Here is a 27,428-nt window from a genome sequence, read left to right as displayed (position 1 = left end):
GCATATCTCCTTGTGGGAATAGCTTGTTCTCAATTTAAAGAAAAAAGGAAGAAAACAAAGCTCCTGAAGTGATTATAGCCTGGTGCTCTCCCTCAGTTGAGCCAAGGCTTTTTTGCCAGTTTTTGGCTCAAAAAAAAAAAAAAAGAGGAAGGAGGAGTCAGCACTCGGCGGTGAAGGGTTGTGCCCTTTCCCCCAGTAGCCGCAGACCCGATCGTGCTTCCAGCTGATCCCTGCAGCAGTACCTCTCTTGCACTGTTGGTCGGGGGTCAGTGGAAGTGAAGTGTGTGGCAGTGCCGGGGTATTTGGCTAGTTGATTGAAAGGGTAGAGGGAAAGCGTCTGATTTCCTGCACTGCTGGTCCTGTTGGGGCAAGAGTCACACGGAATGAAGATGGCCACTGAACCTCATGGTAGGCCATGGCTTTGTGTTTCCTGGGCAATAGTGCACGTGGTAAGGCTGCAGCCTATGAGAACTTTCTCACGAGCGCACAGGTATGCGTGCTAAGCTGCTCGCAGGAGTGCTAGCCGACTTCTGTATGAATGAATGCGCGGTTGAGCAGTTAGCCTGCGGCCTTGAGTTACGTGCATACCCGAGAGCTGGACGGCATTTGTATTTTCCTTCCCAGGCATAAGACAGCCATTTTGAGGAAAAGTGGCACCGGGGTCCTAGCAGATTAAGGGACCTTTCATTTGTGCTGCTTGCCATATAAGGAAAAGCCAGCTGTGGCGATCACTTGGCCTTTGACAGAGGCAATGTGCTGGAACAGCACTGCCTTAGAGGCTTAGGAGCGTTGACTTAGAGGCAAGGTGCTGGACAGTGTCAGCCCCCTGTTCTCTAGGGGCAGGGTGTTCCTGTGGGAGGGGGGCTGTCTGGTCCATGGTCCTAGCGATGGATTTGGTGGTCCTCCTGTGTGGAATTTTTTTCCCAAGATTTACAACTCTTTTTAAAAGGGTACCCAGAGCCTGTAAAGAAGGTAAGCATTCTGGGCCTTCACCCTTGATGCCCAAGGCACACCCATGCCTCTGCCCCTCCGGGTCGCGAGCACAGGGAGCTCGATGCACTGGGCAAGAAAGTCTTTCAGGGCGCCATGCTGGTGGCCCACATCGCCACCTATGAGCTTTATGAGGAGGGCCTGCTGTTATTTACAGCCCGCCAGATGAACTGGGAGTGCTGCGGATTCCTCCTATTAGGTGAAATCCCACCTGGTGTGGAGCTATACAGATCCCTACTCTGTTGCTGGTCTTATTGAATCAGACCCTGTAGTCGCTTGGGCTACTTAGGAGTGACACTTCGGGAGCCATGGAAATAGGACCCTATCCTGGTTACTTTAAGGATGGTGTCAGATCTTGTTTCTTTTCCACTTTTGAAAGCAGTGCAGGTGTTGATTTACCGGGATTGGGATGTTCCAAATGTTAGTTTTAAAAGGGGGGGCGATCCTTGGCTGCTGTGTACCCCCTAGATTCAGAGGCAAGGAAGGAACTATCCTTCCCGAAGGTTGTTGCTCTGGTATGCGCTGTTACCAAGCAGATCCTCATTCTGATTGAAGCCAGGACAGCGCTGAGTGAAATGGTTGAGGCTATCTTTAAATAGATCTTGAGGCAATGGCAATCAATTTGCAAATCGCTACTTGCTGTTGTATGCAATGAGCTTGCGCCTCTCTCATGAGGTTCAAGAAGAGTGGGGTGACAGCGAAGTGGAGGTGAAAGTGAGCTGTGGCTTGGTGCTTGCGGCTGCTAGAGGACTAACTTCGGTAATTGCCACAAGGCATCTGCTGTGGCTGCAGAACTTGTCAGCAGATATTTCTAAGCCAAGGTTGTCAGAGTTCTCCATTAAAGATTACAAGATTCGACGTTTACCCCGAAAAAAGAAGATCGGCTTCGCACTCTTTTAGTGTGCAAGGCCATTTCAGAAGTTCCTGTCGTGCCTTTTCAAGGGATCAGCAGCTCAGAAGTCGCATCCTTTCGATAGATCACAGGCCTTTGGCTGAAGAAGCTGAATAAAGAGCTCTTGTTCCGATTCTGGATCACCTTGGGCTTCGCAGCAATGTTGCAGGGGCCCACATACAGGTCCCGGAATTACAGACAGCTATCTTGCCTGTAGTGAAGGTGGACCCAGAATCTGATGGACCAGTGGGTCTTGGATGTAGTCAGAAATGGCTGTGGACTAGACCGATTTGTTTAGACTTATTACAGTCTGACTCCTGATTATTCATTGTTTTCACATGTGCGGGGGGGGGGGGGTAGGGGAGATATCTCTCAGTCAGAGAAATTTATCTGTTATCAATGAATACTGACAATCTATGAAGGTCAAGGCTCTGTTCTCTGGCAGTGGCCTTTATTTTTATTATGTTTTATTATGATGTTGAGCATAATTATTTGTTACTGTTTTGAGTGATTGTCAATAAAAACTTTACAAATTAAAAAAAAAAAAAAGAAATGGCTGTGGACTAGAAATTTTGTCCTGATGCCTTTATGGGGTGATGTTCCATCTATTTATGGTACCCAGGAAGGAAAGGGACTCTCTTCAATCTATTCTGGATCTTAAAGGAGTAAAGCATTTATAAATGGCACACTTTGCAATGGAAACCTTGTGCGCTGTCGTCTTGGCGGCACAGATGGGAGAGGTTTCACGTCTCTCAATCAGAAAAGGATATATCTGCACATCCCCATGCGACAAGAACATCAACGGTTCTATGCTTTGCCATTCTCGGACGAAACTCTCAGCTTCAAGCCTTGCCACAGTGCCCAGAACCCTCTCCAGGATTATGATGGTGATTGCGATGTTCTTCCACAAGGAGGGTATTCTGGTTCAGAATGACTGGTTAGTTTGAGCCAAAAGTGCAGAGGAGAATCAATGGGTGTCTCACAGATTGATTTGTCTTTTGCAAGAGCTGGACTTGATAGTGAATCTAGCCAAGTATAGTTTGCAGCTGACATGGATCCTGGAATATCATTGAGTGCAATCCGAGACTGCACAGGGCAAAGTGTTCTTACCAGAGCTAGGTATTTGAAAGAACAGAGACGCAGGTTCAGTCTGAGACTAACCAGTCATCCATTGAGGTGGAGTGATATGCAGGTCTTAGGCCTAATGACCCTTGGGGTGACGACTCCATGGACTCGTCCTCAGATTACTCTGATGACCCCCTCTCAGAGCCCTCCCTTCCGGAGGAACAGCACCAGTCTCCTCCCAAGGACTTATCCTTTGCAGGGTTTATCAGGGCTATAGTTGAAGCCATTCCCTTTCAGCTGCTCATGGGCGGTGAGTTACATCTGAAGTATGACCTGGTGGGCGGACGATCCCCACGAAGGACATGGGGGAGAGGTCTCTGGGAGCCGGTACCCTTGACGGATGACAGAGAGGACAGCCCCTGGAACCGGTGCATGGCGTACGAGCCCGGGAGGCTAGAGGATAATAATATTTCCTGTGTCGATAAAAGGGCTTCCAGTAACCAGGCCTGGAGGATTTCCTGGCAGAGGACAGACCTTCAGAGGAGCTGATGCGTTTAGATGAATGCTTTCAAAAATCAAAAGTATTCATGTAAATGCTTCATCTGCTTATTTTAATCGATTTAACAAACACTTCAAAATAATCTTTACAAAATACATATTATGTAATTGCATGCCTACTCTAATATACAGTCACAAATAACAAGTCTGAATCATACGACATAAAATCACAATAAAATCATCCATCAACATTCATACTCATTCATACCAACTAAGACCACGAATCATCCCTAAAAAGCTTATACAATTTGACTAACAATATCATACAATATAATGAGAAAATACAATATGATAATGCAAAACTTTCATATATATCATAGATGTCATCCACTCATGTTTTCACAATTTATCAATAACTGAAGGCTTTGGAAATGTTCATAGGTTGTGGGAATCTTCACAATTTTAAAACCTTATTTCTTCTCTTCTCATTAGAATCTTATTCCTTCTATTCCCAACAAAGAATTCTTCATTTTGTCCTTAAAATAAAGGGCTTCCTGAGGAGAATATTTGAAGCCTGGTGTGAAGACCACAACATCCTTCCGCGGATAGCCAAAATTCCCACGATCTTGGAATTCATGCAGGGACGGCTTACAGAAGGAGTTGTCCCTCAACTCCATCAAGGTTAAGGTGGCCGCGTTGGCCTGCTTCGGAACCAAAGTGGAAGGCATAAGCCTAGCATCTCATCCAGACATCTCCCGCTTCCTGAGAGGGATCAAGCAGATCCGACCACCCTTAAAGTGGCCGGTACCCCTATGGAACATCAATCTAGTACTAGACTTCCTAGTGGGAGCCTCCTTCAGACCTATCCGCGGTCTGTTCCTACGACTCCTAACCTTGAAGACTTCATTTCTAGTGGCAATATGTTCGGCCCTTCGCATCTCCGAACTTCAAACACTATCCTATCGGGAGCCTTTTCTCAGATTCACACCAGGATCCATACAGCTATGCACTGTCCCCTCCTTCCTTCCAAAAGTGTTTTTTCACTTCCTTCTAAACCAAACCATCTCGCTGCCATGTCCAGATGAGCATAAGGGCTCGGAAGAATCTCGCTGTCTTTGCCACCTTAACGTCTGCAGACTCCTAGTCCGATACCTGGAAAGGTCAGAATCCATACGAAAGACGAACCCACCTATTTGTCCTTCACAGTAGGAAGAAACAAGGGGAAGCAGCCTCGCAGGCAACCATAGCCCACTGGATGAAAGAAGTAATCAAGGCAGCCTACGTAGAGGCAGGCAAGCCTCTATCACTACAAGTCAAGGCCCATTCCACTAGAGCCCAGGCAGTGTCTGGGCGGAAACCAAGATGTTGTCACCCACTGAGATCTGGCGGGCAGCAACATGGTCCTCCATTCACACCTTCTCCAGGTTCTACCGCCTGGATGTTCAAGCTCTGGAAGACACAGCATTCGCAAGGGCAGTACTAAGTGGGCCACGGGCAGCCTCCCACCTGGTTCGGGAGTAACTTTTGTACATCCCATTGGTCCTGAGTCCATCTGCTATACGCTAGGAAATGGAGAAATTACTTACCTGATAATTTCGTTTTCCTTAGTGTAGACAGATGAACTCAGTATCCTGCCCACGGATGCTGCAATACTCGAAAACCTCGGGTGACAATTCCCGAGAGCAAGACAAGCATGGGTAAGCCACGCTTCCCTTCAGTTAGGACACCCATAGTTACTGGGTGTCGGCGTTTCTCGGTTGAGGGCACTGGCGGTCTCCAGCTATAGTCCTCGTCAACGAGTTCAAGTTGATCATGTTTCTCAAGTTATTCAAGTTAAACAAAGTTATCCAAGTTAATCAAATTATCCAGACACACATATACTAGGCCTTCCTAAAAACTCTATCCATCCTCTACAGATCCTGCAGAATACTGCCGCTCGTATACTCACTAACACTACCTCAAAGGATCATATTACCCCTATTCTAAAGGGATTACACTGGCTCCCCATTCAATATCGCATTCAACACAAGGCACTATCCCTCATCCACAAAGCCCTCCACAATCCTGAAATGAATTGGCTCTCTAACTCTTTACAATTGCATACATCTAACAGACCCACTAGAAATCCATACCTAGCCACATTGCAAACCCCCTTCTCCCAAACTATTCAACTATGCATCTACCAAAGCCCGTGCCCTTTCCTTAGCTGGCCCCATGTTATGGAATTCCATGCCTACTGAACTACGTCTTGAATTATCTCCCAAGATATTCAAACAAAAACTCAAGACATGGCTATTCACCCAAGCCTACACATGATTCCTGCACGCTCTACCACTTTCTACCTCCCCCCCCCCCCCCCCCCCCCATAATAAATATTTTCTTATATTATGCCACTCTCTCACGTTCATCTTTGCTACTCTTGCACCCCATATAACCCTTTATGTAATATCTACACTCCCTTAACTATGCTTTTCTCTCCATTCATAATGTATTCGCTACGCCTCCCTACTCGTGTTTTTCTTTTCGCCCATATGCTTTCTCCAAGTTTCAACGCCTTTTTTGCCCGTCTCTCCCAAATTATATATTTTTCCCTCCCTTTCTCCCCACCTTTTTCCGCCAGTCTATGCTTCATATGTTACCTCATAAATATGTTTTAAGTTATAGCTCTGTTTTTTATTAGTTGCTTTTTATAAGATTTAAACTATTATTCTTTTCCCTCCCAGCCTCCCCACCTTTTTCCGCTAATCTTTGCTTTATATGTTACCTTATAAATGTTTTTAGTGTTAGCTCTGTTTTAATAGCTGCTTTATATAAGATTTATTTTGTATTAGTTGCTTTGTATAAGATTTAAACTATTATTCTTGTTTCATGGAAAACGCTCCGGCGTATGTTTTTGTTCTCTGTACACCGACGCGATATCTCTGAGCGGCGATATATAAAAACCAATAAATAAATAAATAAATATATCCACAATTGCTTTGCGAGGAGAATACTGAAGAGCAGAGCTTCCTGCACGGGTATATGTACTGGTGCTGACGTCAGATTGAAATCTGACTCCGTCTCCAACTGCTATCAGGAGTACACTATACCCATTGGTCCTGAGTCCATCTGTCTACACTAAGGAAAACGAAATTATCAGGTAAGTAATTTCTCCATTCTTCCATACCTCCAGGGAAAGAACAGAGGTCCCTGGATGCATTTGACTGTCGTGTTTTCCATGGCTCAATGCTTATTTCTTGCATTGCTTCCTACCAGTTACACATGACCCAATATAACAGGGACCTATTTAAAAAGATCCAAGAATTTTCTGATTCTTTACCCGACCAGCTTCAGGATCAACTCAGTACCCTGGCTCAGAAGGGTCTAGATGCTGGCAAGCATGACATTTTTGACACTGCTTCTAGGGAGTCCGCAGCGGGGATTAGTGCACGAAGATGGGCCTGGCTGAAGTCCTCTGACTTAAGACCAGAAATACAGGACCGGTTGGCTGACCTGACCTGTGCTGGAGATAATCTCTTCGGGGTCAAAATTCAGGAGACTGTAGCACAGCTCAAAGACCACCACGAGACGCTACGCCAGTTTTCATATGTGCCTTCTGAATTCCTCTCCACCTCTAAAAGGACATTCCGAAGACACACTAAGCGGCCGTCCTTCAAGCCACGGAGATGATATCCTCCTGCTACTCGAGGTCGCCCGTCCAGACCTTACCAGAAAGGTCAGGCCAGACAATCCAGGCCTCAGAAAACTCAGCCAGCTCCTCCACCAGGCCCAGCTGCTGGATTTTGACTCCTCGCTGGAGAGCATAAGCCAACCTCCTCTACCGTCAGTACCCGTCAGCGGTCGATTGTGCCACTTCACCAACATATGGCACACGATCACTTCAGATCAGTGAGTACTTGCTGTACTGACTCAAGGTTACAACCTCAACTTCCTGTCTGTACCAGCAGACTCCCCACCTCGGCCGACGTGGGGATCGTCCGACCACTCCTCTCTTCTGGAGGAGGAGGTTTCAACCCTCCTGAAATCCCGGGCGATAGAACCAGTGCCCCTCTCCCAGCAGGGGTTCTATTCCTGGTATTTCCTCATTCCAAAAAGGTCAGGAGGCATTCGTCCAATCCTGGACCTGTGTGCCTTAAACAAGATTCTACAGAGGGAAAAGTTCAGGATGGTAACCTTGGGCTCTCTGCTTCCTCTTCTGCAAAGAGGAGATTGGCTTTGCTCTCTGGATCTTCAAGACACATACACACACATCTCGATCATTCCATCTCACTGCAAATTCCTTTGATTCCTAGTCGACCCCCTGCACTTCCGGTACCGGGTACTGCCCTTTGGCCTAGCATCCGCACCTTGAGTCTTTACCAAGTGCCTTGTAGTGGTCGCAGCCTACCTGAGGTGTTGGGGCGTCCATGTCTACCCTTATCTCTACGATTGGCTAAGGGCTCCAACTCAAAAGGACGAACTAGCCTCCTTACATCTAACTCTCCATACATTGCTGTCTCTCGGGTTTCTGATCAACTATCCCAAGTCCAGCCTAGTTCCATCTCAAACCCTATCCTTCATAGGAGCCGACCTGGACACCGTGCAAGCGAAAGCATTCCTCCCTCAGGATTGAGCTCGTACTCTAATGTCCCTAGCACAATGCCTCCAGGATCGAGATTACACGACAACTCGTCTGGCACGCCTAGTCATGAGTCATGCCATGGACTCTGAAGTCCCAGTGGGTTCAGGCTTATCATTCAATTACCAAGCAGCTCCTCATGTCGCTAGCCTGGTGAATGTGGCTCTCCAATCTTCTTCAAGGCCTTCCCTTTGAAATTCCAGAACCTCAAATTATCCTGACAAAGGACACCTCCAACCTAGGTTGGGGTGCTCATGTCTGGCAATATGCCCTCAAAGTCTTTCAGGATTGCCTCTCAAACAATGCCATCCTGATTCAGATCGACAATCAGGTGGGGGAACCATCAACAAATAAAGGGGAACGGGCTCCTACCTTCTGTGTCAGGAAACTGCACAGATATGGGCGTGGGCTCTTTCCCACTCGATGTACCGCAGAGTGACCTACTTGGCGGGCATGGACAATGTTCTAGCGGACAAGTTGAGTTGAACCTTCCATCCGCACGAATGGTCTCTCAACCCCAAGGTAGCGGACACAATCTTCCAACATTGGGGGTATCCACAAATAGACCTCTTTGCGTCCATCCACAACCGCAAAGTAGAGAACTTCTGCTCACTCACTCACAGCCGCGGGACGCTTTCGCCCCCTCGTGGTCCAGCGGTCTCCTCTATGCATACCCTCCACTTCCACTCATATCGAAGACTCTCGTGAAGTTACGAAGGGACAAGGGCTTAATGATTCTGATAGCCCCTCACTGGCCACGCCAAGTCTGGTTCCCAGTCCTCCGGAACCTATCAGTTCGCCGGCAGATCCCTCTAGGAGAGGATCCACTTCTGATTATAGAAAGGTTAGGGGGCACTCCATGAAGTTAGCATGTGGCACATTTAAAACTAATCGGAGAAAGTTCTTTTCCACTCCACGCACAATTAAATTCTGGAATTAGTTGCCAGAGGATGTGGTTAGTGCAGTTAGTATAGCTGTGTTTAAAAAAGGATTGGATGAGGGGGGGAAGTGACGTCATCTGACCAAGATGGCCGCCTAAATCTTTCCTCCGTAACTCCTCAAAGCTATTAAAGTAGATATCTCCAGTCTAAGCAGTATATATACCAGCGATTTTCACAAGATCAGAAGCTGAATACCCGACAATATGACCAGCCACAAATAAGCAGTGGATCTACAGCAATTCTCTTTTGATGCTGGGGAATCTCGTTTCGCAGCGCTGAGTGAGGCCTCCGGGGCCGCGTGGCGCAGAAGGTAACTCAGCTTCAGAAACCATAGCGCCGGACGGTGGTGAAGAGTCTTTTAGTAAACGAGACCTTCAGAATTGGTTTATGGACTTGAAAAAGGATATAAAAACATTAACGGACGAATTTCGGGAAGCGATTGTAGGCCTCCGCACAGATCTCAAAGACTTAGGGCACAGAATAGATGATAGCGAGGCCTTGCTAGAAGATCATGCAACTCGGTTAAATCAAGTAAGGTCCGAACTTAGCAGCATACGTACCTTACATGAAGAGACTGAGTTGAAACTTGAAGATCTGGAAAACCGCTCTAGGCGAAACAATCTGCGCATCCGGGGCTTGCCGGAAGACGCCGCATATGTGGACAGTATGGAAACCACGCGGCTTATATGCTGCGCGCTTCTAAAGGCAGCAGCTCCAAGTGATGAAGCTACGGATATATCCTCTTCTGTCAGCATAGAGCGAGCACATCGTGCCCTTGGAACGGCGCCCAGGAATGCACCCAGGGATATTATTCTATGTATGCTCCACTACCCAGTCAAGGAAGCGGTGCTGAAAGCCGCGAGGAAGGTGGAGGCTTTTGAATGGGATGGCCACGCTATTTCACTATATAATGACCTAGCGCCGGCTACATTGAAACGGCGTCGTGAGTATCAACCGGTTACAGCAGTCTTGAGGAGAGAACATCTGAGATACTGATGGCTCTTTCCTTGTGGAATAGCATTTACAATTAAAGGCATATCTTTTAAAGCTAAATCGGTTCCGGAAGCGGCGACCATATTGAAGGATCAGGGAGTGGACATTGCGTATACGGCACCCACGAAAGTTTTGTCCTTACCCGCCTTGGAGCCGGTCAAGTGGCAGCGTGCAGGGAAAGGAGGTTGTTTCTTTCAATAACATCAAATTGGGACATCCAGTGGGAAAACAGACCCTTTCCTCCTGGTTGGCGGACTGTATATCCTTTTGCTACCAGCAAGCAGGCATTCTGCTACAAGACCGTGTGAAAGCACACTTTGTTAGGGCCATGGCAACTTCAGTGGCACACCTTTGTTCAGTGCCACATATTGATATATGTAAGGCGCGACCTGGAGCTCTCTCCATACCTTCGCAGCCCATTATTGCTTGGATAAGGCTGGCAGGCAAGATTCCATTTTTGGCCAGTCTATCCTACGAAACTTATTCTCAGCTTAACTATCCAACATCCTACCAGTGACCCGTTCAGGGTTTGCAGGATGCCCTCCTACCAAAATCCACCCTTGTTGTGCCTGTTGCACATCTTTGGGTGCATTGCTCGGGCATCCTCAGCTCACTACTCACCCATATGTGAGGACTACCATCCTGCTTATCCTTTGAGAAAGCAGTTGCTTACCTGTAACAGGTGTTCTTACAGGACAGCAGAATGTTAGTCCTCACGAAACCCGCCTGCCACCCCGCGGAGTTGGGTTCGCTTGCAATTTGTTGTTTTATTTTTTTGTACGTACTTCTTGCTATACACGAGACTGAAGGGGGACCCCTCCTGGATGAAGGGTTGGTGCCATACTGGGCATGCCCAGTAGGTGCCAGTCAAAGTTCTAGAAACTTTGACAAAAGTGTTCCGTGATTGGGCTCCATCCTGATGATGTCACCCATATGTGAGGACTAACATCCTGCTGACCTGTGAGAACACCTGTTACAGGTAATCAACTCTGCTTTATATGTGATTGTATATTAGAGTAGACATGCAATTACATAATATGTATTTTGTAAAGAATGTTTGAAGTGTTTGTTAAATTGATTAAAATAAGCATTGAATATTATTTCTCTGTTTTGTAATATATTGCTTGCATGTGAGAGAAATTATTTTTTTTCCTTCGTTTTCTTGTACCATGTAAAATGCTTTACCTGCCCCAACTCTGCCTCCACACCCAGATTGCCTACCACCCCTCTCCCCCTTAGTTTTCAGAAAGTGATTTATGTTTATGCACAGAAATTCCTTTTGAAAAGGACCCCATATGTATAGTGTACCATATGTAACTTCCAGAAGTTGGGGGGGCATGAGAGGAATATACAGTGCATTCAGAAAGTATTCAAAAGCCCTTCACTTTCTCCATATTTTGTTACTTTATAGCCTTACTCTAAAATGGATAATATGCATTTTTCCCTCCTCGGTCTACACACAATACCCTATAATGGCAAAGCAAACTCAGGATAAACATCCTGCATGAGACTAAATGCACAATCGAATCTTTATGTAGAAATCTCTTGTGTGTTGGGAAGAGTATATTGATAGGAGTATACTACTATCCACCTGGCCAAGATGGTGAGAAAGACAGTGAAATGTGAAGAGAAATTAAGGAAGCTAACCAAATTGGTAGTGCAGTAATAATGGGAGATCCCAATTACCCTAATATTGACTGGGAAAATTTATCATCGGGACATGCTAGAGAGATAAAGTTCCTGGATGGAATTGCTCCCCCTCTCGTCAGTTCCTGAACCAATTGCTCCATATGGAGCAATTGGTTCAGGAACTGACGAGAGGGGGAGCAATTTTAGATCTAATTCTCAGTAGAGCAAAGGATTTGGTGAGAGAGGTAATTGTGATGGGGTCGCTTGGCAATAGTAATCATAATATGATCAAATTTCAATTAATGACTGGAAGGGGGACAGTAAGCAAATCCACAGCTCTCGTGCTAAACTTTCAAAAGGGAAACTTTGATAAAATGAGAAAAATAGAACAAAACTGAAAGGAGCAGTTACAAAGGTAAAAAGTGTGCAAGAGGCGTGGACATTGTTTAAAAAAAAAAAAAAAAAAAATACCATCCTAGAAGCACAGTCCAGATGTATTCCACACATTAAGAAAGATGGAAGGAAGGCAAAACGAATACCGGCATGGTTACAAGATGAGGTAAAAGACTATTTTAGCCAAAAGATCTTCATTCAAAAATTGGAAGAAGGATCCAACAGAAGAAAATAGGATAAAGCATAAGCGTTGACAAGTTAAAGGTAAGACATTTATAAGACAGGCTGAGAATTTGAAAAACTCACAGTAAAAACTTTAAAAAATATATCCAAAGCAGAAAGCCTGCGAGAGAATCAGTTGGACCGTTAGATAATCGAGGGGTTAAAGGGGCAGTTAGAGAAGAAAAGGCCATCGTGGAAAGATTAAACAATTTCTTTGCTTCTGTGTTTACTGAAGAGGATGTTGGGGAGATACCCGTTCCGGAGAAGGTTTTCATGGGTAATGATTCAGATGAACTGAACCAAATCACAGTGAACCTAGAAGATGTGTTAGGCCTGATTGACAAACTGAAGAGTAGTAAATCACCAGTAGTAAATCATATATATATATATATATATATATATATATATATATATATATATATATATATATATATATATATATCCTGGAAAGGAATATGACGAGTGAGGCAATCAAATTTGCAGATGATACAAAATTATTCAGAGTAGTTAAATCTCAAGCGGATTGTGATAAATTGCAGGAAGAACGTGTGAGACTGGAAAATTGGACATCCAAATGGCAGATTAAATTTAATGTGGATAAGTGCAAGGTGATGCATATAGGGGAAAAATAATGCATGCTATAGTTACACAATGTTAAGTTCCGTATTAGGAGCTACCACCCAAGAAAGAGATCTAGGCATCATAGTGGATAACACATTGAAATTGTCTGTTCAGTGTGCTGCGGCAGTCAAAAAAGCAAACAATGTTGGGAATTATTAGAATGGGAATGGTGAATAAAACGGAAAATGTCATAATGCCTCTATATCGCTCCATGGTGAGACCACACCTTGAATACTGTGTACAGTTCTGGTCGCCGCATCTCAAAAAAGATATAGTTGCGATGGAGAAGGTATAGAGCAGGGAGACCAAAATGATAAAGGGGATGGAACAGCTCCCCTATGAGGAAAGACTAAAGAGGTTAGGACTGTTCAGCTTGGAGAAGAGACGGCTGAGGGGGGATATAATAGAGGGGTTTAAAATCTTGAGAGGTCTAGAACGGGTAAATGTGAATTTGTTATTTACTCTTTCAGATAATAGAAGGACTAGGGGGGCACTCCATGAAGTTAGCATGTGGCACATTTAAAACTAAGCGTAGAAAGTTCTTTTTCACTCAACACACAATTAAACTCTGGAATTTGTTGCCAGGGGATGTGGTTAGTGCAGTTAGTGTAGCTGGGTTTAAAAAAGGATTGGATAAGTTCTTGGAGGAGAAGTCCATTACCTGCTATTAATTAAGTTGACTTAGATAATAACCACCGCTATTAGTAGCAACAGTAACATGGAATAGACATAGTATTTGGGTACTTGCCAGGTTCTTATGGCCTGGTTTGGCCACTGTTGGAAACAGGATGCTGGGCTTGATGGACCCTTGGTCTGACCCATTATGGCATGTTAGTAGAAATGTGTACAAACTAAAAAAACAAAAAAATGAAATATCACATTACATAAATATTCATACCCTTTACTCAGTATTTTGTTGAGGCACCTTTTGCAGCGATTATAGCTTCATGTCATCTAGAGTATGACACTGCAATCTTGGCACACCTGGGTTTGGGGAGTTTCTCCCATTCTTTTCTGCAAATCCTCTCAAGCTCTGTCAGGTTGAATGGGGAATGTTGATGCACAGCGATTTTTTTCTGGTCTCTCCCAAGGTATGCGATTGGGTCCAAGTCTGGGCTGAGGCTGGGCATTCACAGACCTGTGCTGAAGCCACTCCTGCGTTGTCTTGGCTGTTTGCTTAAGTTCATTGTCCTGAAGTGCTCTAGAGCAGGTTTTCATCAAGGATCTCTCTCTACTTTGCTTCTTTCCTCTTTCCCTTGATCCTGACTAGTCTCCCAGTTCCTGCAGCTGAAAAACATCCCCATAGCATGATGCTGCCACCACCCTGCTTCACTGTAGGGATGGTATTTTCTAGGTAATGAGCGGTGCCTGGTTTCTTCCAGACATGACATTTGTCATTCATGCCAGAGAGTTCAATCTTGATTTCATTAGACCAGAGAATCTTGTTTCTCATGCTCTGAGGGTTCTTTAAGGGCCTTTTAGCAAACTCCAAGCAGGCTGCCATGTGCCTTTTACTGAGTGGCTTCCATCTGGCCACTCTACTGTAGAGATGGTTGTCTTTCTGGAACGTTCTCCTGTCTCCACAGCAGAACTCTGGAGCACCAACAGTAACCCTTGGATTCTTGGTCATTCCCCCCCCCCCCCCCCCCCCCCCCCGGGCCAGCTCTAGGAAGTGTCCTGGTGGATCCATCTTCCTACATTTAAGAATGACGGAGGCCACACTGTTTGGGACCGTCAGTGCTGCAGCAATTTGTTTTAGTACCCTTACCTAGATCTGTGCCTCGACAGAATCCTGTCCTGGAGGTCTACAGACAATTCCTTCAACTTCATGGCTTTGATTTTTCTCTGACATGCACTGTCAACTGTGGACCTTATATAAACTGGTGTGTGCCTTTCCAGTTCATGTCCAATCATTTTAATTTACCATAGGTGGACTCCAATCAGGTTGGAGAAACATCTCAAGGATGATCAATGGAAGCAGGATGCACCTGAGCTCAGCTTTGAGTGTCATAGCAAAGGGACTGAATACTTATGTAAATGTGATATCTCAGGTTGGTTGTTTGTTTTTTAATTTGTACAAATTTCTACAAACCTGATTTCGCTTTGTCATTATGGGGTATTGTGTGTAGATTGAGGAGGGAAAAATGCACATTATCCATTTTAGAATAAGGCTGTAATGTAACAAAATGTGGAAAAAGTGAAGGGGTCTGAATACTTTCTGACTGCACTCTAGATGAGAGCATCTGTCCTTAAGAGAACAGTTATCAATTTAGGTAACCTTTTGGGGATAATTTGAGATTAGAAAAATGCATCAATTATTAAAAAATATATTTTTCAGATGATCAGAGAGGTCTAATAATGATGTCCTGGAAAAACACAAGTTGAATATTGCATGTATCCAGTTCGCTAGCCAAAATCGTGTTTGTTTTACCCATACAGTGCTGCATTGGAAATGACTTGCAAATTTAAGAGATGTTTTCTTTTAACTTACCTTATTGAATGTGAGGCTTGGACTTGTCCAAGACCAGCTGGTGCACTAACTAGAAAAGTGTGGAATAACTAACTAAAAACCAAGCAGTCAGGCCAGATTCTGACTCTTTGACTTTTATTATGGAGGCTGAGCTCACGTATAGTTACCATCTGCTTTTAAACATTTTTCCCTTTTTTAAAAAAGAAATTCCAGCATTTGCTAGACAAAGACTGATTTACCAATATGTCTCGACCCATAAGAGCCCACCACAGTGGGTAAACAGGGATTTTGTTCTTTTGTTTGAGGCTGCCAGTCACTATTACAGTGGGTATTGTTGACATCTACCCAGTAGTTAACTTGGTCTGGATCAATATTGTGTGAGTACCTCTTGTCTCTCTTGTTTAACCTTTTTAACTTGTTTTTCTTTTAAACCAACTTACAGTGCCCCTGGAAGTGGTCCTATGTTCAGAGCTACCACTGTGGCTATAGGTGAAGAAGGAGCTGCTGAAGATGAGAGAGAGAATCCAGCAGGAAACTGCAGTTCCATGATTCAAACAAGTTCCTTTCCTACTGTTGCAGAATCAGCTATGGACAAAAGTTTGCTTCTTAATACTGGCCAGGTTATTGGTGGTGTTACATCAGGGCAGGCTTCACCTCACACCACAGCAACCATAAATTTTGGCATTAAGAATCATCCAGGGGCCCAGTTGCAAAAGACTGGTGTGTCCTTCTCATTTGCCAAAAAGGTTCCTGTGAAATTAGAGTCTTCTGCTTCTGTTTTTAAAGACCAAAGTGAAGAAGCTGGTGCAATAGATGAAACCAAAGTGGATGAGAGAGCCCCATCAGATCCAGGAGGCATGCTGAAGCTAGGGGAGGCTGAGAGTAGCAACAGCCCTGATAGCAAACCTGATGAAGAGGACCAGGAGGAGAGAGACTCTGGTGCATCCCTAGCCAGTACATTATCCAAATTAAAAAAGATGAAGGGAGAAGAGAGGAGTTTGCAAACAGAACCAGAATATTACCATTACATGCCTCCAGCACACTGCAAAGTGAAACCCAATTTTCCGTTCTTGCTGTTTATGAGATCTACAGATCAGATTGAGGCAGGGAATACCTCTAGCAACAACACCCAGGACCAGAAGAACCATTCTCCCAGTCGCAAGGTCAACAAGGCTGAGAAAATGTCAGAGCCTGGGAGCAGTACAGAGTTGCAGAAGGAGCTAGTGACCTCAGACAACATAGATCAGGTGAGCAAAATGGAAAAGAAGGAACAAAATTCAGAGACCACCAATGGGCAGTCTATAGAAAACAGAACACTGGAAGTGGATGATTCAAAAGAAACCTCTAAGACCAGTGCAAGTGGTAAAGAACTTGCTGATGGTCCCAAACAGCCCACTGGCCCTTTTTTCCCAGTTTTGAGCAAAGATGAAAGCACTACTCTCCAATGGCCATCAGAACTCTTAATTTTCACCCAGGTACAACCAGTCATTTCTTACAGCTGCAATCCTTTGTATTTTGATTTTAAACTTTCACGAAACAAAGATGCAAAGGCCAAAGGTGTGGAAAAGCAAAGAGATACCCCAGGTCCAAGTAAGGAGTCTTCACAATCTGCAGAACCTACCGAGAACAGCAAAACCAATAAGGGAATGGATGGTGAAACAGCTGGCTTGGATGTCAAAACTGAAATCAAGATGGTGGTACGGACCTACGGAGCACAGCTAAACCCAGAACAAAGTTCTGCTGGCTTTGGCAAACCTAGTAACACCAATGACGATAACAAAAGTGTTCCTAGTAAAAAAGAGAAGACTGGGAAGTCCCATAAACATAAAAAGAAAAAGAAACACAAAAAGGCAGGCAAGCACAAACGAAAACGTAAGGAAGAAAAAGAGGCTGGGGATGAGAAGCCGAAGAAACCCAAAAAACGCAAGCACAAAAAAATAAAGTCTTCCCTTGGCACAGAGACAGAGAGGGCATTAAAAAATGAAACTGTGGAAGATGCTGGTTTGTCACAAAAGAGAAAGAGTCACTCGCAAGATGAATTGCAAAAGAAATCCCTCTCCGTTGATGAAGGCAGCAGTAGCAGCAAAAAAGATGACTCTACCAGTGCTCCTCAGGAGCACAGCAGGAAAAAGCATAAATCGGAGATACCACAGTCCTCTTCCACCCGAAAACAATCTTCTGCCAAACCAGAGAGCAGTAGATCTAGTCACAGGAGTCGGCACAGCAGTGGTGACTACGACAGCGATGGGTCACACCATAAGCATGGCAGGCAGAAGTCTTTATCACACTATAGTGATGACTATGATTCTGGCAGTGACCTCTCTAGGAGCCGCTCCAGATCAGGACGCCGACGGTCTTCGCACAGATCATCTAGGAGGTCATACTCGACAAGTTCCGATGGGTCTTCAGACCACAGCAGGTACAGCAGTTGGAGGAGTTACTCAGATGACAGTGATTACAGTGAGTACAGTAACGGCTCCAGAGGCCCCTCAAAACACTGCCACGGATCTGACTCTGACTACAAGAGCTCAAAACACCGGTCTAAAAGGCGCACGTACTCATCTTCAGAAGATGACTACAGCCTGAGCCGCAGCAGGTCCAGAAGCAGGAGCCGCACCCATGCTAGGGGGCGGTCAAGTACAAGAAGCAGGGGGAGAACCCGGAGCAGCAGCCGTAGTAGAAGTCGAAGCAAGCGGAGGAGTCGAAGCATCACAGGACGCAGCTGGAAACGGAGCCGGAGCTATAGTAGGGATCGAAGCCGTAGCACCAGAAGTCATTCTCAGAGGTCAGTTTCCAGGAAGGATTCCCGGAGCCATGAAAGCCTAGGTGACCGGAGAAGCAGCCGGAGGGATTTTAACCGTTCTAAAATCTATCGCTCCCAATCTCCACGTTACAGCCGCTCAGCTGGAAGAAGTGAGGGGCATTTGAAAAAGAGCGATAGTAAAGGTGGTGATGCCAAGGCTGGCAGCAGTGCAAGTTTGAAAAAAGGTTCCGATCATGAACTTGGTGCAGAAGGAAGGCACTCTCTAACAGCAAAACAACTCCTAGAGAAGATCCAGTCCAGAAAAAATGAGAAGCCCAGTGCAAGTGAGGAATCAGTGATTGGACCAAACAAGGTAGGCATCAAACTAAAAGATCCCCCTCAAGGGTACTTTGGCCCCAAGCTTCCTCCTTCATTGGGCAACAAACCAGTCCTTCCACTAATAGGCAAGTTGCCAATTATTCGTAAACCATGCAACACCAAGAAATGTGAGGAGACAGGGGCAGAGAAAGCAGAACAAGAAGAGCAGGATGAAGAAGTGGTAGATGGTAAAGATATTCAGCTGGCAGGAAAACTTCCTACTTTGGAAGATGTGGTAATAAAGCAGGATGAATGCATGGACATTCAGGATCAAATATCAGAGGCTGCCTCTGATGTGCCACCAGTTCCTCCGGTTGTGCAAGACCTTCCAGAGTGCTATAGTTCTGCAGAACAGCTTTTGCCACATAGTTATATAACTGATGCAGACAATGATGGTACTGCACTGGAACCTGTTGACAATGGTAATCGGCCCTTCCCTGTAGAAACTAGTATAATTCCTCTGGTTCCAGATACGGAACATTTTTCTGGCTATGTGTCCCAAAATGAAGACCCAAATCTAGGAGAGCCAGAAGGCGTAGAGGATTCATCCCTGGCACCACTAGAAAGCCAACCAATCACATTTACACCTGAAGAAATGGAGAAGTACAGCAAGCTCCAACAGGCAGCTCAACAGCACATCCAGCAGCAGCTACTAGCAAAACAAGTCAAGGCCTTCCCAGCAACAGCTGCCATGGCCCCAGCAGGGCCCACGCTTCAGCCTATTCATATCCAGCAACCAACTGCAGCCTCTGCCACTTCCATCACCACCGTTCAGCATGCCATCCTGCAGCATCATGCTGCCGCAGCAGCAGCCGCCATTGGCATTCACCCACATCCACACCCCCAGCCTCTTGCTCAGGTGCATCACATACCCCAACCACATTTGACACCCATTTCACTGTCTCATCTAACCCACTCCCTTATTCCAGCCCATCCTGCTACCTTTCTAACCAGTCATCCAATCCACATCATTCCTGCATCTGCTCTCCACCCTGGACCCCTTACCCTGCACCATGTCCCACATGCACTTTACCCAACTCTCCTTGCTCCACGACCTGCTGCTGCGGCTACAGCTTTGCATCTTCACCCACTCCTGCATCCCATTTTTTCAGGTCAAGACTTGCAGCATCCTCCTAGCCATGGCACATGACAGAAACTCATCAAAAGGAGAATAGCATGTCTCCCTAAAAAAGAGGAGAGGAAATCGGTGAAGCTGGCAGGTGTGACATGTGAAATGCCTCTCACATCAGTTAACAGCCAAAGAATCTGAGATCTGACTTGTCATGCAAGCAATGAAGAAACTTTTGTACATGTTGATGTTTCATACTAGGGATTTTCTCCAGCTTCGTTACGGTTTAAGATGTTTTGCTACTGGCAGCATCAGGTCCTGAAATGATCCAGTAATCTCAAGTTTCTCCAGCACCATCCATGACCATTTTCCCTATATTTCCACTCTCATTCATCATGTTAATTGAGTAAGGTGGTAGATTTTTCCATCAACTTTGTGCTCCTTCAGTGGGGCACCTTGTGAAATCGGTGAATGCAGAGTTCTTGTGAAATAATGTCTGGAAAATAAGAGCTGGAGAGGGCTTTGCTTAGTGGTAAAGAGACAAGTCTTGCTGGAAAGACACATCAGTAGAAGGTGTGCTGTTTCACTCCTGGTTTACTGTGGCATTCCCTGGTTTCTAGCTATTGAAGATGTTGCTAGGGTGACCTGAAGTTGTAGAATTCCTAAAGGTGTTGTTTCCAGTGCTAGGGAGAAAGTGGGATTTAATTCACAGGCGAATTACTAAACATTTAAACCATGGACACGCTGCAATTTGTACCCTCCCCACAAGACTTTAATCCATCATGTTCTGCCCCCTTTTTGCAGATTCTGTCATATACGAAGATGGATAGTCAGTCTGGGATTTGCAGGGGGAGGGAAGACAGTGCAAGGGTTGGGCCTTGGTGTTTTCCAGAGGTGAGGTCCTCAGAACCAGACCTAGTGTAAAATGGCAATACATGAACAAACGAGAGAGCCAGGAAACATCTTTGTCATGAATGGAAACCAGAGCTGTAGCTGTAACCTGGACGAAAAAAAAAATACAGCCTACAATGTTTTGTTCATTTTCCTCTGCAAGAATGATGTTGCTTTTTAATGTTTAGGTTTTCCAAGAATTGCACTGAATTCTGCAATTGTAAAATGCTGTTTTGGGTAGCTAAGGCAATACCACCCCACTCTTCCTCCACTCACATGCCCACCCGTGTTAGTTTTTACTGCAGCTCCGAGTTAGCAGTACTTGTTCTGGTTGCTTCTATGTAAATATGTTTTGCTGTACTTCAGAGTAAGACACGGGTGAACAAAAAAAAACTTTATAATTTTAGCTAGATACAACAGAAAAGGAAACGAAGCATGTATATTTTATCTAGCTTATGTATTTTTGAAGTTTTATGTACTGTAAAATATCAAAAAGGAAAAAAGTCTGGTTTTGCATAAGAAACATTGGATGCATTTAATATAATAAAGGTGCGAGAAGTCATTTGCCAGTCACCCCCAGTAGCTAGTGATGTGCAGCAGCATCTGAGATGGTTCAGTGGAGAAAAGGATCAGTATTTTGTACAAAAGAATGCATCAGTTGTGCAGAATTTAGGAATAAACCACAGGTGGGGGGGGCGGCTAGGGCTGGGCCTGTGAAGAACAAAAAGCACCCTCCTCGTTCTATTTGTGGTTATGGTACAGCCCTTCCTCATCCATGTTAGGTCATTAATTAGTTGACTTTGCTATTTGACTGTTGATGCTGGCATTTGTTGTTCTGCAGTTTGCTTTTCTTTATTTAAACCTCAACTCCAAAAGGATGTGTCTGATTCAGAACGGTGGAATTAGTAATTTTTTTTTTCCTCTCTTTATAAATTTGGTGGCCTGGCCCCTCTTGCTCAGGTTGCCTTTGGTGCCGGAAGTGCTCATACAGCGCTGTGGTGGTCCGTGCTTTGTGCTCGAAGTTTAAAGTGGGAAGAAGGAGATCTCTGAATTGTAAACTTGCTTCTCAGCAGGCCTTATGCCGATCTCCCCATGCCTTGCAGTGTCTGGTGAAAGGGACATCCGTTGGGATTAGCACTTTTTCAGCATACTTTGGTGTGCACAGAATGCAGTTTAGAACAAGGCATATTGTAGCAGTGCAAGAGAGGGGAGCTTTTAAACTGCATGTCTTTGGCTGTGAGAAGGAACATGCATGCAGACGAGTGCTCTCACTTTCATTTTGTTTTTGTTTTTTTATTTTACACAAAAGCCATGAAATGACACCAAAGTGGCCTGACTTGAAGGATGCACCTGGGACATTTCTCACCAAGGGAGGGGAAGTTCTTGCAGAGTTACTGATGTGGAGGAGCTGAATAAAACCACTTCATGTAACCAGGTGTATAGTAATCCCCACTTTGCAGGAAACTAAAGTTTTTTTGTCAAAAATGTTACCAGTATTTTCTCTTTATAGCAGTCAGATTCTGTTTTCACAAACCATTTTCTCCAGCTCTTGTTAAGTAGAGGGGCTGCTGTAATTTCTGATTGTATTCCCAGTGTGCTTTTTTTTTTTCCCTCTACCCCATCCGCACTCATGAGACCTAATGAAAAAGACCTTGCATACCAGGAGGTGATGGTAATGCCTTGTCTTTGCTCACATGGTTTGATCCAACACAGTTGCATTGACCTTCTTGTTCTCGGGTGGTTTTATTTATTGTACAGCTGATTCTCTCAGTGGTGGAAGGAGGCATTGTATTTTAGAGCCCTCTAGTGCTGTGAAAGAAAAAATAGTGCAAAGTTTTGAACTAACAAAAGTGACTCTGTGGTGGGGTTGTTTTTGGTTTTTTTTTTGTTTGTTTTTAATAAACCAGTGTAAATATTTTATACACATGGTTATTGGTATTGAGAAGCAGAGCTGCCATTTGGTACTACTCTAGATAGCTGTGCACTCTTTGTGGCTGAGGTCATGTTTCCTTTTCCAAAATGATGAAAACAAACCTCATCTCCCATCCCTCCCCACAAGTAACTGATCCTGTCTACAAGCATAAAAATGACTGTATTTAACTGTCACATAAGATTATATATATATTATACATATATATATATGCTGTACAGTGAGGGGAAAGACAACTTTCTAATAAACCAATTTGTGAAAAAGCCTTGCTTTCTTTGTTGCATATTAACTGTTTTGTTGACTGGGAAGAGCCATGTTGAAAATCATATGCTTTATTTTGAACTTGGGTCCAAGGTCATATAGTACCAGAGGTGGGATTTTTCCTGAAACCGTCTGGTGTCTTGACTGCAAGGCCATTCTTTCTCCACAGGGAGGAATTTTCAAGTATTTGGATTGTGAATTTGATTACGCCTGTCCAAACTATAACTCAAGCCAAGTTGCAATCAGGTACGCTAGATAATTCTCTTTCCCGGAGGATGCTAAAAGGTGTGTTCAGCCCAACAAACCTTTCTGCATGCACTTCAGCATGCATTTTCTGCAGCTAAAAGAATTTTGAATGCAGAAAAGTTAGGAATGCGCATTCCTCGCATTCGTTTTGCCAAGTTTGTCCATACTTTGCTGACTTTCTAGTACACGTGGGAAAACGGATGGTATGCATGTATCTTGTTAATAAAACTACACACAAACTGCATTTCCTGTATGTACTAGAAACTGTGAGGAATGAGTGTACCTGCTGAAACAGATATGACAAATGCACATCCCTATTCAGCATTACCCACCCATAAAGAGAGATTGCATCTGAACAGTATGCCTTTTTTAGCACTGGAAACCTGCCTAGATGAAGATCTGGAGTTACGCTTCCAGTACTATGAAAAAAAAAATCATTTTTTATAAACTTTAACAAACTCTCTGAGTAAGTGCTGGCAGCCACCGCCACTTACCCGGATCTGTGGTGGCAACCACCGCTGCCACTTACTTGGATAAATACTGATTTATCAGTCTGTCTGGCAGCTGCCAGATAGCCGCATAAGTCTGTACTTATATGGGGATCTGGCACAGTTTGCTGCTACTTAATCCAGCTAAGTAGTGGGACCTGCAGCAAATAGCCATATAAGTACTGATTTATGTTTCTATTTGGCGGCTGCTTCTGCTGCCAGATAGATAAATCAGAATTTATCTGGGTAAGTGGTAGTGGTGGCTGCTATCTTTTTACACCCAAATAGCCTGTCAGAGATGCCTCCATTCCCTTCCCTAGTTAAAATGTGCATTTGACCTGTGCCAAACGCACATTTTACAGATTTAAGCTTTTATTTTTTTTAACTCCCAATGCATTAGTATATCATTAGCTTACTGCAGCGGAAGTTAATTAAAAAAAAATTGGGGTGTCAAAAATGTGTGCTGAACACCAGTGCACATTTTATCATTGCCAAGATTATTGCATTGGCCTAAGGCAATAGAGGATGAAATGACTTGCCCAAGTTCACAAGGAGCATCAATGGCAGAAGCAGCCTGCTGTGCTAACCTCTAGCCATCTACTCCACTCCAGTATGTCCCTTGCTAGAAGAATAAAGTAATGTGATATTCCTGATCTCATGCAATAACTGGTAGCCTTGTACCCCAAGACCTTTATAATGTGGTGTAAACATTGCTGTTCCATGGTCTTGAGCAGAGCTTTTCCCTTGTTTTCTCTAATTTGGATATTTGGGTTTTGAGTAGGCTAATGATGGTGAGACTGAGCCATAACTCATCAGTAACATCCTACATGTGCTGGTACATACCAGACTGGCAATTGTAGAAGTTGGGCACTGAGACTTGGTCACAAAGATTCCTCATCAGGGTGTTGGATCCTAAACTCAGATCTCTATTCCTTTCAAATTTCTGGACCATCATTGGTTTTCTCTTATATTGGTTCTGTAAAGGAGGGATTCCCTTCTATATGTTAAGCTGAAGAGCTGCATGGCTAGCTGTGCCCATCCTTTATAGCAGAGTGTATTTATTTAAAAAAAACAAAAACCAAAACAAAAAAAAACATGCAACTTGACAATAGCCAGAACAAAAGAAGTGAGGTGAACATATAGATAGTAATTGCAGCCTACACCTCAGAAGGGAAGTTGCTACAACTAAACAGGTGAATGAGTGAAGTAATGTGTTCTCTAAGGACAAGCAGCATATCTGTCCTCATGAAATCTGTGTGCCTCCCCTTGAGTTGGTTCTCCACGTATTAGCTATTTCATAGACTGAGGGACTCTGTGTAGGGGGGGGGGGGGGGGGCAGCTTGATAACTACAGCTGCACATGGTCACTAGAGTATGTTTGAAAGCTCTATAATTTTTAAGATCAAAGTTCCCAGCCAGACTCCATCCAATGATGTTGCTCATATGTGAGGATTGACATCGTGGTGTCCTTGGCGAACACCTGTTACAAGTAACCATCTCTGCTATGCCTGTTCACCCTACTGTTTCTGCTGCTACTGGATGTCTTCATGTACATTGTGTGTATAGGTAAGCGTTCATGCCCCTCCCCTAGCTTATGCCCATTCATACTCTCTCCCACTTTATCTCCCCTTCCCCACTCCACAGTTCCACTTTCTCTTTGTCTACAAATTAAGCCCTGTTGAATGATTGAAGGTTTGGCATCTAGGATTCGGTGCCAAGCAATGCTGAGTCATGCATTTGGGGGGGCAGAAATCCAAAGGAACTGTAGATCATAGGGGACAAGAGACCTCTGGTAATAGTGGTGGTTAAGTGCCAAACAGCCTTAAGGCGCTTCTCCATGGCCACAAGGGTACCATACCAAAACTTGTAGAAACAAATACCAATTTTTTATTGCATATCCGTAAGCAATACAAGTACCCTTGGGAGGTACAGAGTTGCAGCAGTTCTCTGCTGAAATGCTCAGGAGAAGCACTACTCTCTGTCTCAGTTTATACATTAGCTACCTCTTCTTTTATAGGTGAAACAGGCAACCTTGAATAAGTCCTTAAATTACTTGAACCTATCACGCACACAGTTTATCATGTCAAAAAGAAGATAAATTAGACCTATGTTACCCTGATCAGTTTCCCAAATTGGGGCCTAATTGCCTGGTGGTCATATTAATCTTCAATTAGTCCTTTGTCCTGTCATTTTTTCACCCTCTGTGCATTGTAGTTGAAATCCTAGCTGAGATTCTGACCCTTCTGCTTTTTATTATGACCCTCGACCACAGTTCCGGCTGCTGTCCAGATGTTGTCTAGAATTTCTTCAGGTCAGGCTCAATAGGGCATTTAGGTTTCACATGGCCAGAACTGCAAGCAGGCCAAGCCAGCAGAGGATTCTGGGTAAATCATTCTCCATGTTGGCCACAGACTCAGGCACACATAGCATGTCTGATGATCTGCAGATTGTGAAGCAATGTGATAAGGCAGTGCCTGAACTCAGAGGGATGCTGGGCTACATAAAAAGGTATAACAGCAGTAAAAAAGGAGGTGATAAAGGGCATTGTGGAAAGACTGAATTCTTTGCTTCGGTGGTTACTGCAGAGGATGTTAGGGAGATACCTGTGATCCCAGATAATCCATACAATCCAACGTGTAAGTACACAGAATGCTAGTTGTAAGCAGACCTCATATCAGGGCATACATGTAGTCATTGCTATTTAGCAAAAGGTACACCGAAATTATAATCATAGGTCTTATTATATTTTTTTAAACTTATTTTGTTGCTAAAGTGCAATAGTGCATAGTCCATCCGTGACCTATATTAAGGTTATGACAGGAAATTTGACTTAGCTTTATAAGCAAAATGGAGGATCGCCAGAGACATGGTCGTGAGTTCTTACAACCGGAGAGCCCGACACGGACCGCGTTTCGGCATCTGTGGCCTTCGTCAAGGGCAATAAATATCTAGAAATGCAAAACGGAAAGTTAATGACAATATAACAGCAATCTTGATAATACATCCAATAATTCCAAGGTACTAACGTGAGATAGTGAAACGCAGCATATCAGAGTAATGCTAGTTATTCTTTTTCCGGGAGTCCATTTTTGCGCCATTTTTTAAAGGAGAGATAGCCAATAGAAACCATCCTAAACTGGAAATGACGAACATTGTTGATAAATTGTCATAGCAACGAGTACCACTCGATGGCAGCATTTAAGCCATCGGTTTGCACAGTTTTTAACTGGAAGATCCAGCGTTGCTCACGATAATTAAGCAGCTAATGAGGATCACCACCGCGAGATGTCAACAAAATCCGGTCAATAATGCGCCACTTCAATTCCACAAAAAGATGTTTCATATCGAGGCAGTGCTGGACAATAGGAGCGTTGATCTTGCCGGTATTAAGGCAGCTCCGGTGTTCAATTAGGCGAATTCTAATCGCACGCTTTGTCCTCCCCACATATATCTTCTTGCATGGGCATATAATAATATATACTACATGACTAGTGGTACAGTCAGAATGAAAGCGGGCTGAGTGTGAGTCTCCGTTCTGATCGGACCATGTAATACCATTCATAGATTGAGAACTGTTCTCACGTTAGTACCTTGGAATTATTGGATGTATTATCAAGATTGCTGTTATATTGTCATTAACTTTCCGTTTTGCATTTCTAGATATTTATTGCCCTTGACTAAGGCCACAGATGCCGAAACGCGGTCCGTGTCGGGCTCTCCGGTTGTAAGAACTCACGACCATGTCTCTGGCGATCCTCCATTTTGCTTATAAAGCTAAGTCAAATTTCCTGTCATAACCTTAATATAGGTCACGGATGGACTATGCACTATTGCACTTTAGCAACAAAATAAGTTTAAAAAAATATAATAAGACCTATGATTATAATTTCGGTGTACCTTTTGCTAAATAGCAATGACTACATGTATGCCCTGATATGAGGTCTGCTTACAACTAGCATTCTGTGTACTTACACGTTGGATTGTATGGATTATCTGGGATTATAGCTTTCGATATATTGGCTGTTTGGTTCGCTATTCCCTGCCTAGTAATGTTGCACTAGAAGATACTATAACTTGTTCAGGGAGATACC

General features: G+C 44.2%; 1 protein-coding gene across 1 annotated transcript in view; it reads left to right on the top strand.

The window, feature by feature from the left end:
• The window catches only part of GPATCH8 (G-patch domain containing 8), a 152,112-nt gene extending 129,506 nt beyond the window's left edge, over positions 1–22,606 (top strand). Inside the window, 1 exon segment of the mRNA XM_029573615.1 lies at positions 15,775–22,606. Within this exon segment, the coding sequence (XP_029429475.1) occupies positions 15,775–19,603 (3,829 nt within the window). The 3' untranslated portion in view covers positions 19,604–22,606.
• Positions 22,607–27,428: the final 4,822 nt, after the last annotated feature.

The sequence above is a fragment of the Rhinatrema bivittatum genome, chromosome 12 (assembly GCF_901001135.1).
Source record: "Rhinatrema bivittatum chromosome 12, aRhiBiv1.1, whole genome shotgun sequence".
In the NCBI taxonomy this organism is placed as follows: Eukaryota; Metazoa; Chordata; class Amphibia; order Gymnophiona; family Rhinatrematidae; genus Rhinatrema; species Rhinatrema bivittatum.
The sequence above is the reverse complement of the archived record's forward strand: the minus strand, read 5'-3'. Positions and strand labels throughout refer to the sequence as shown.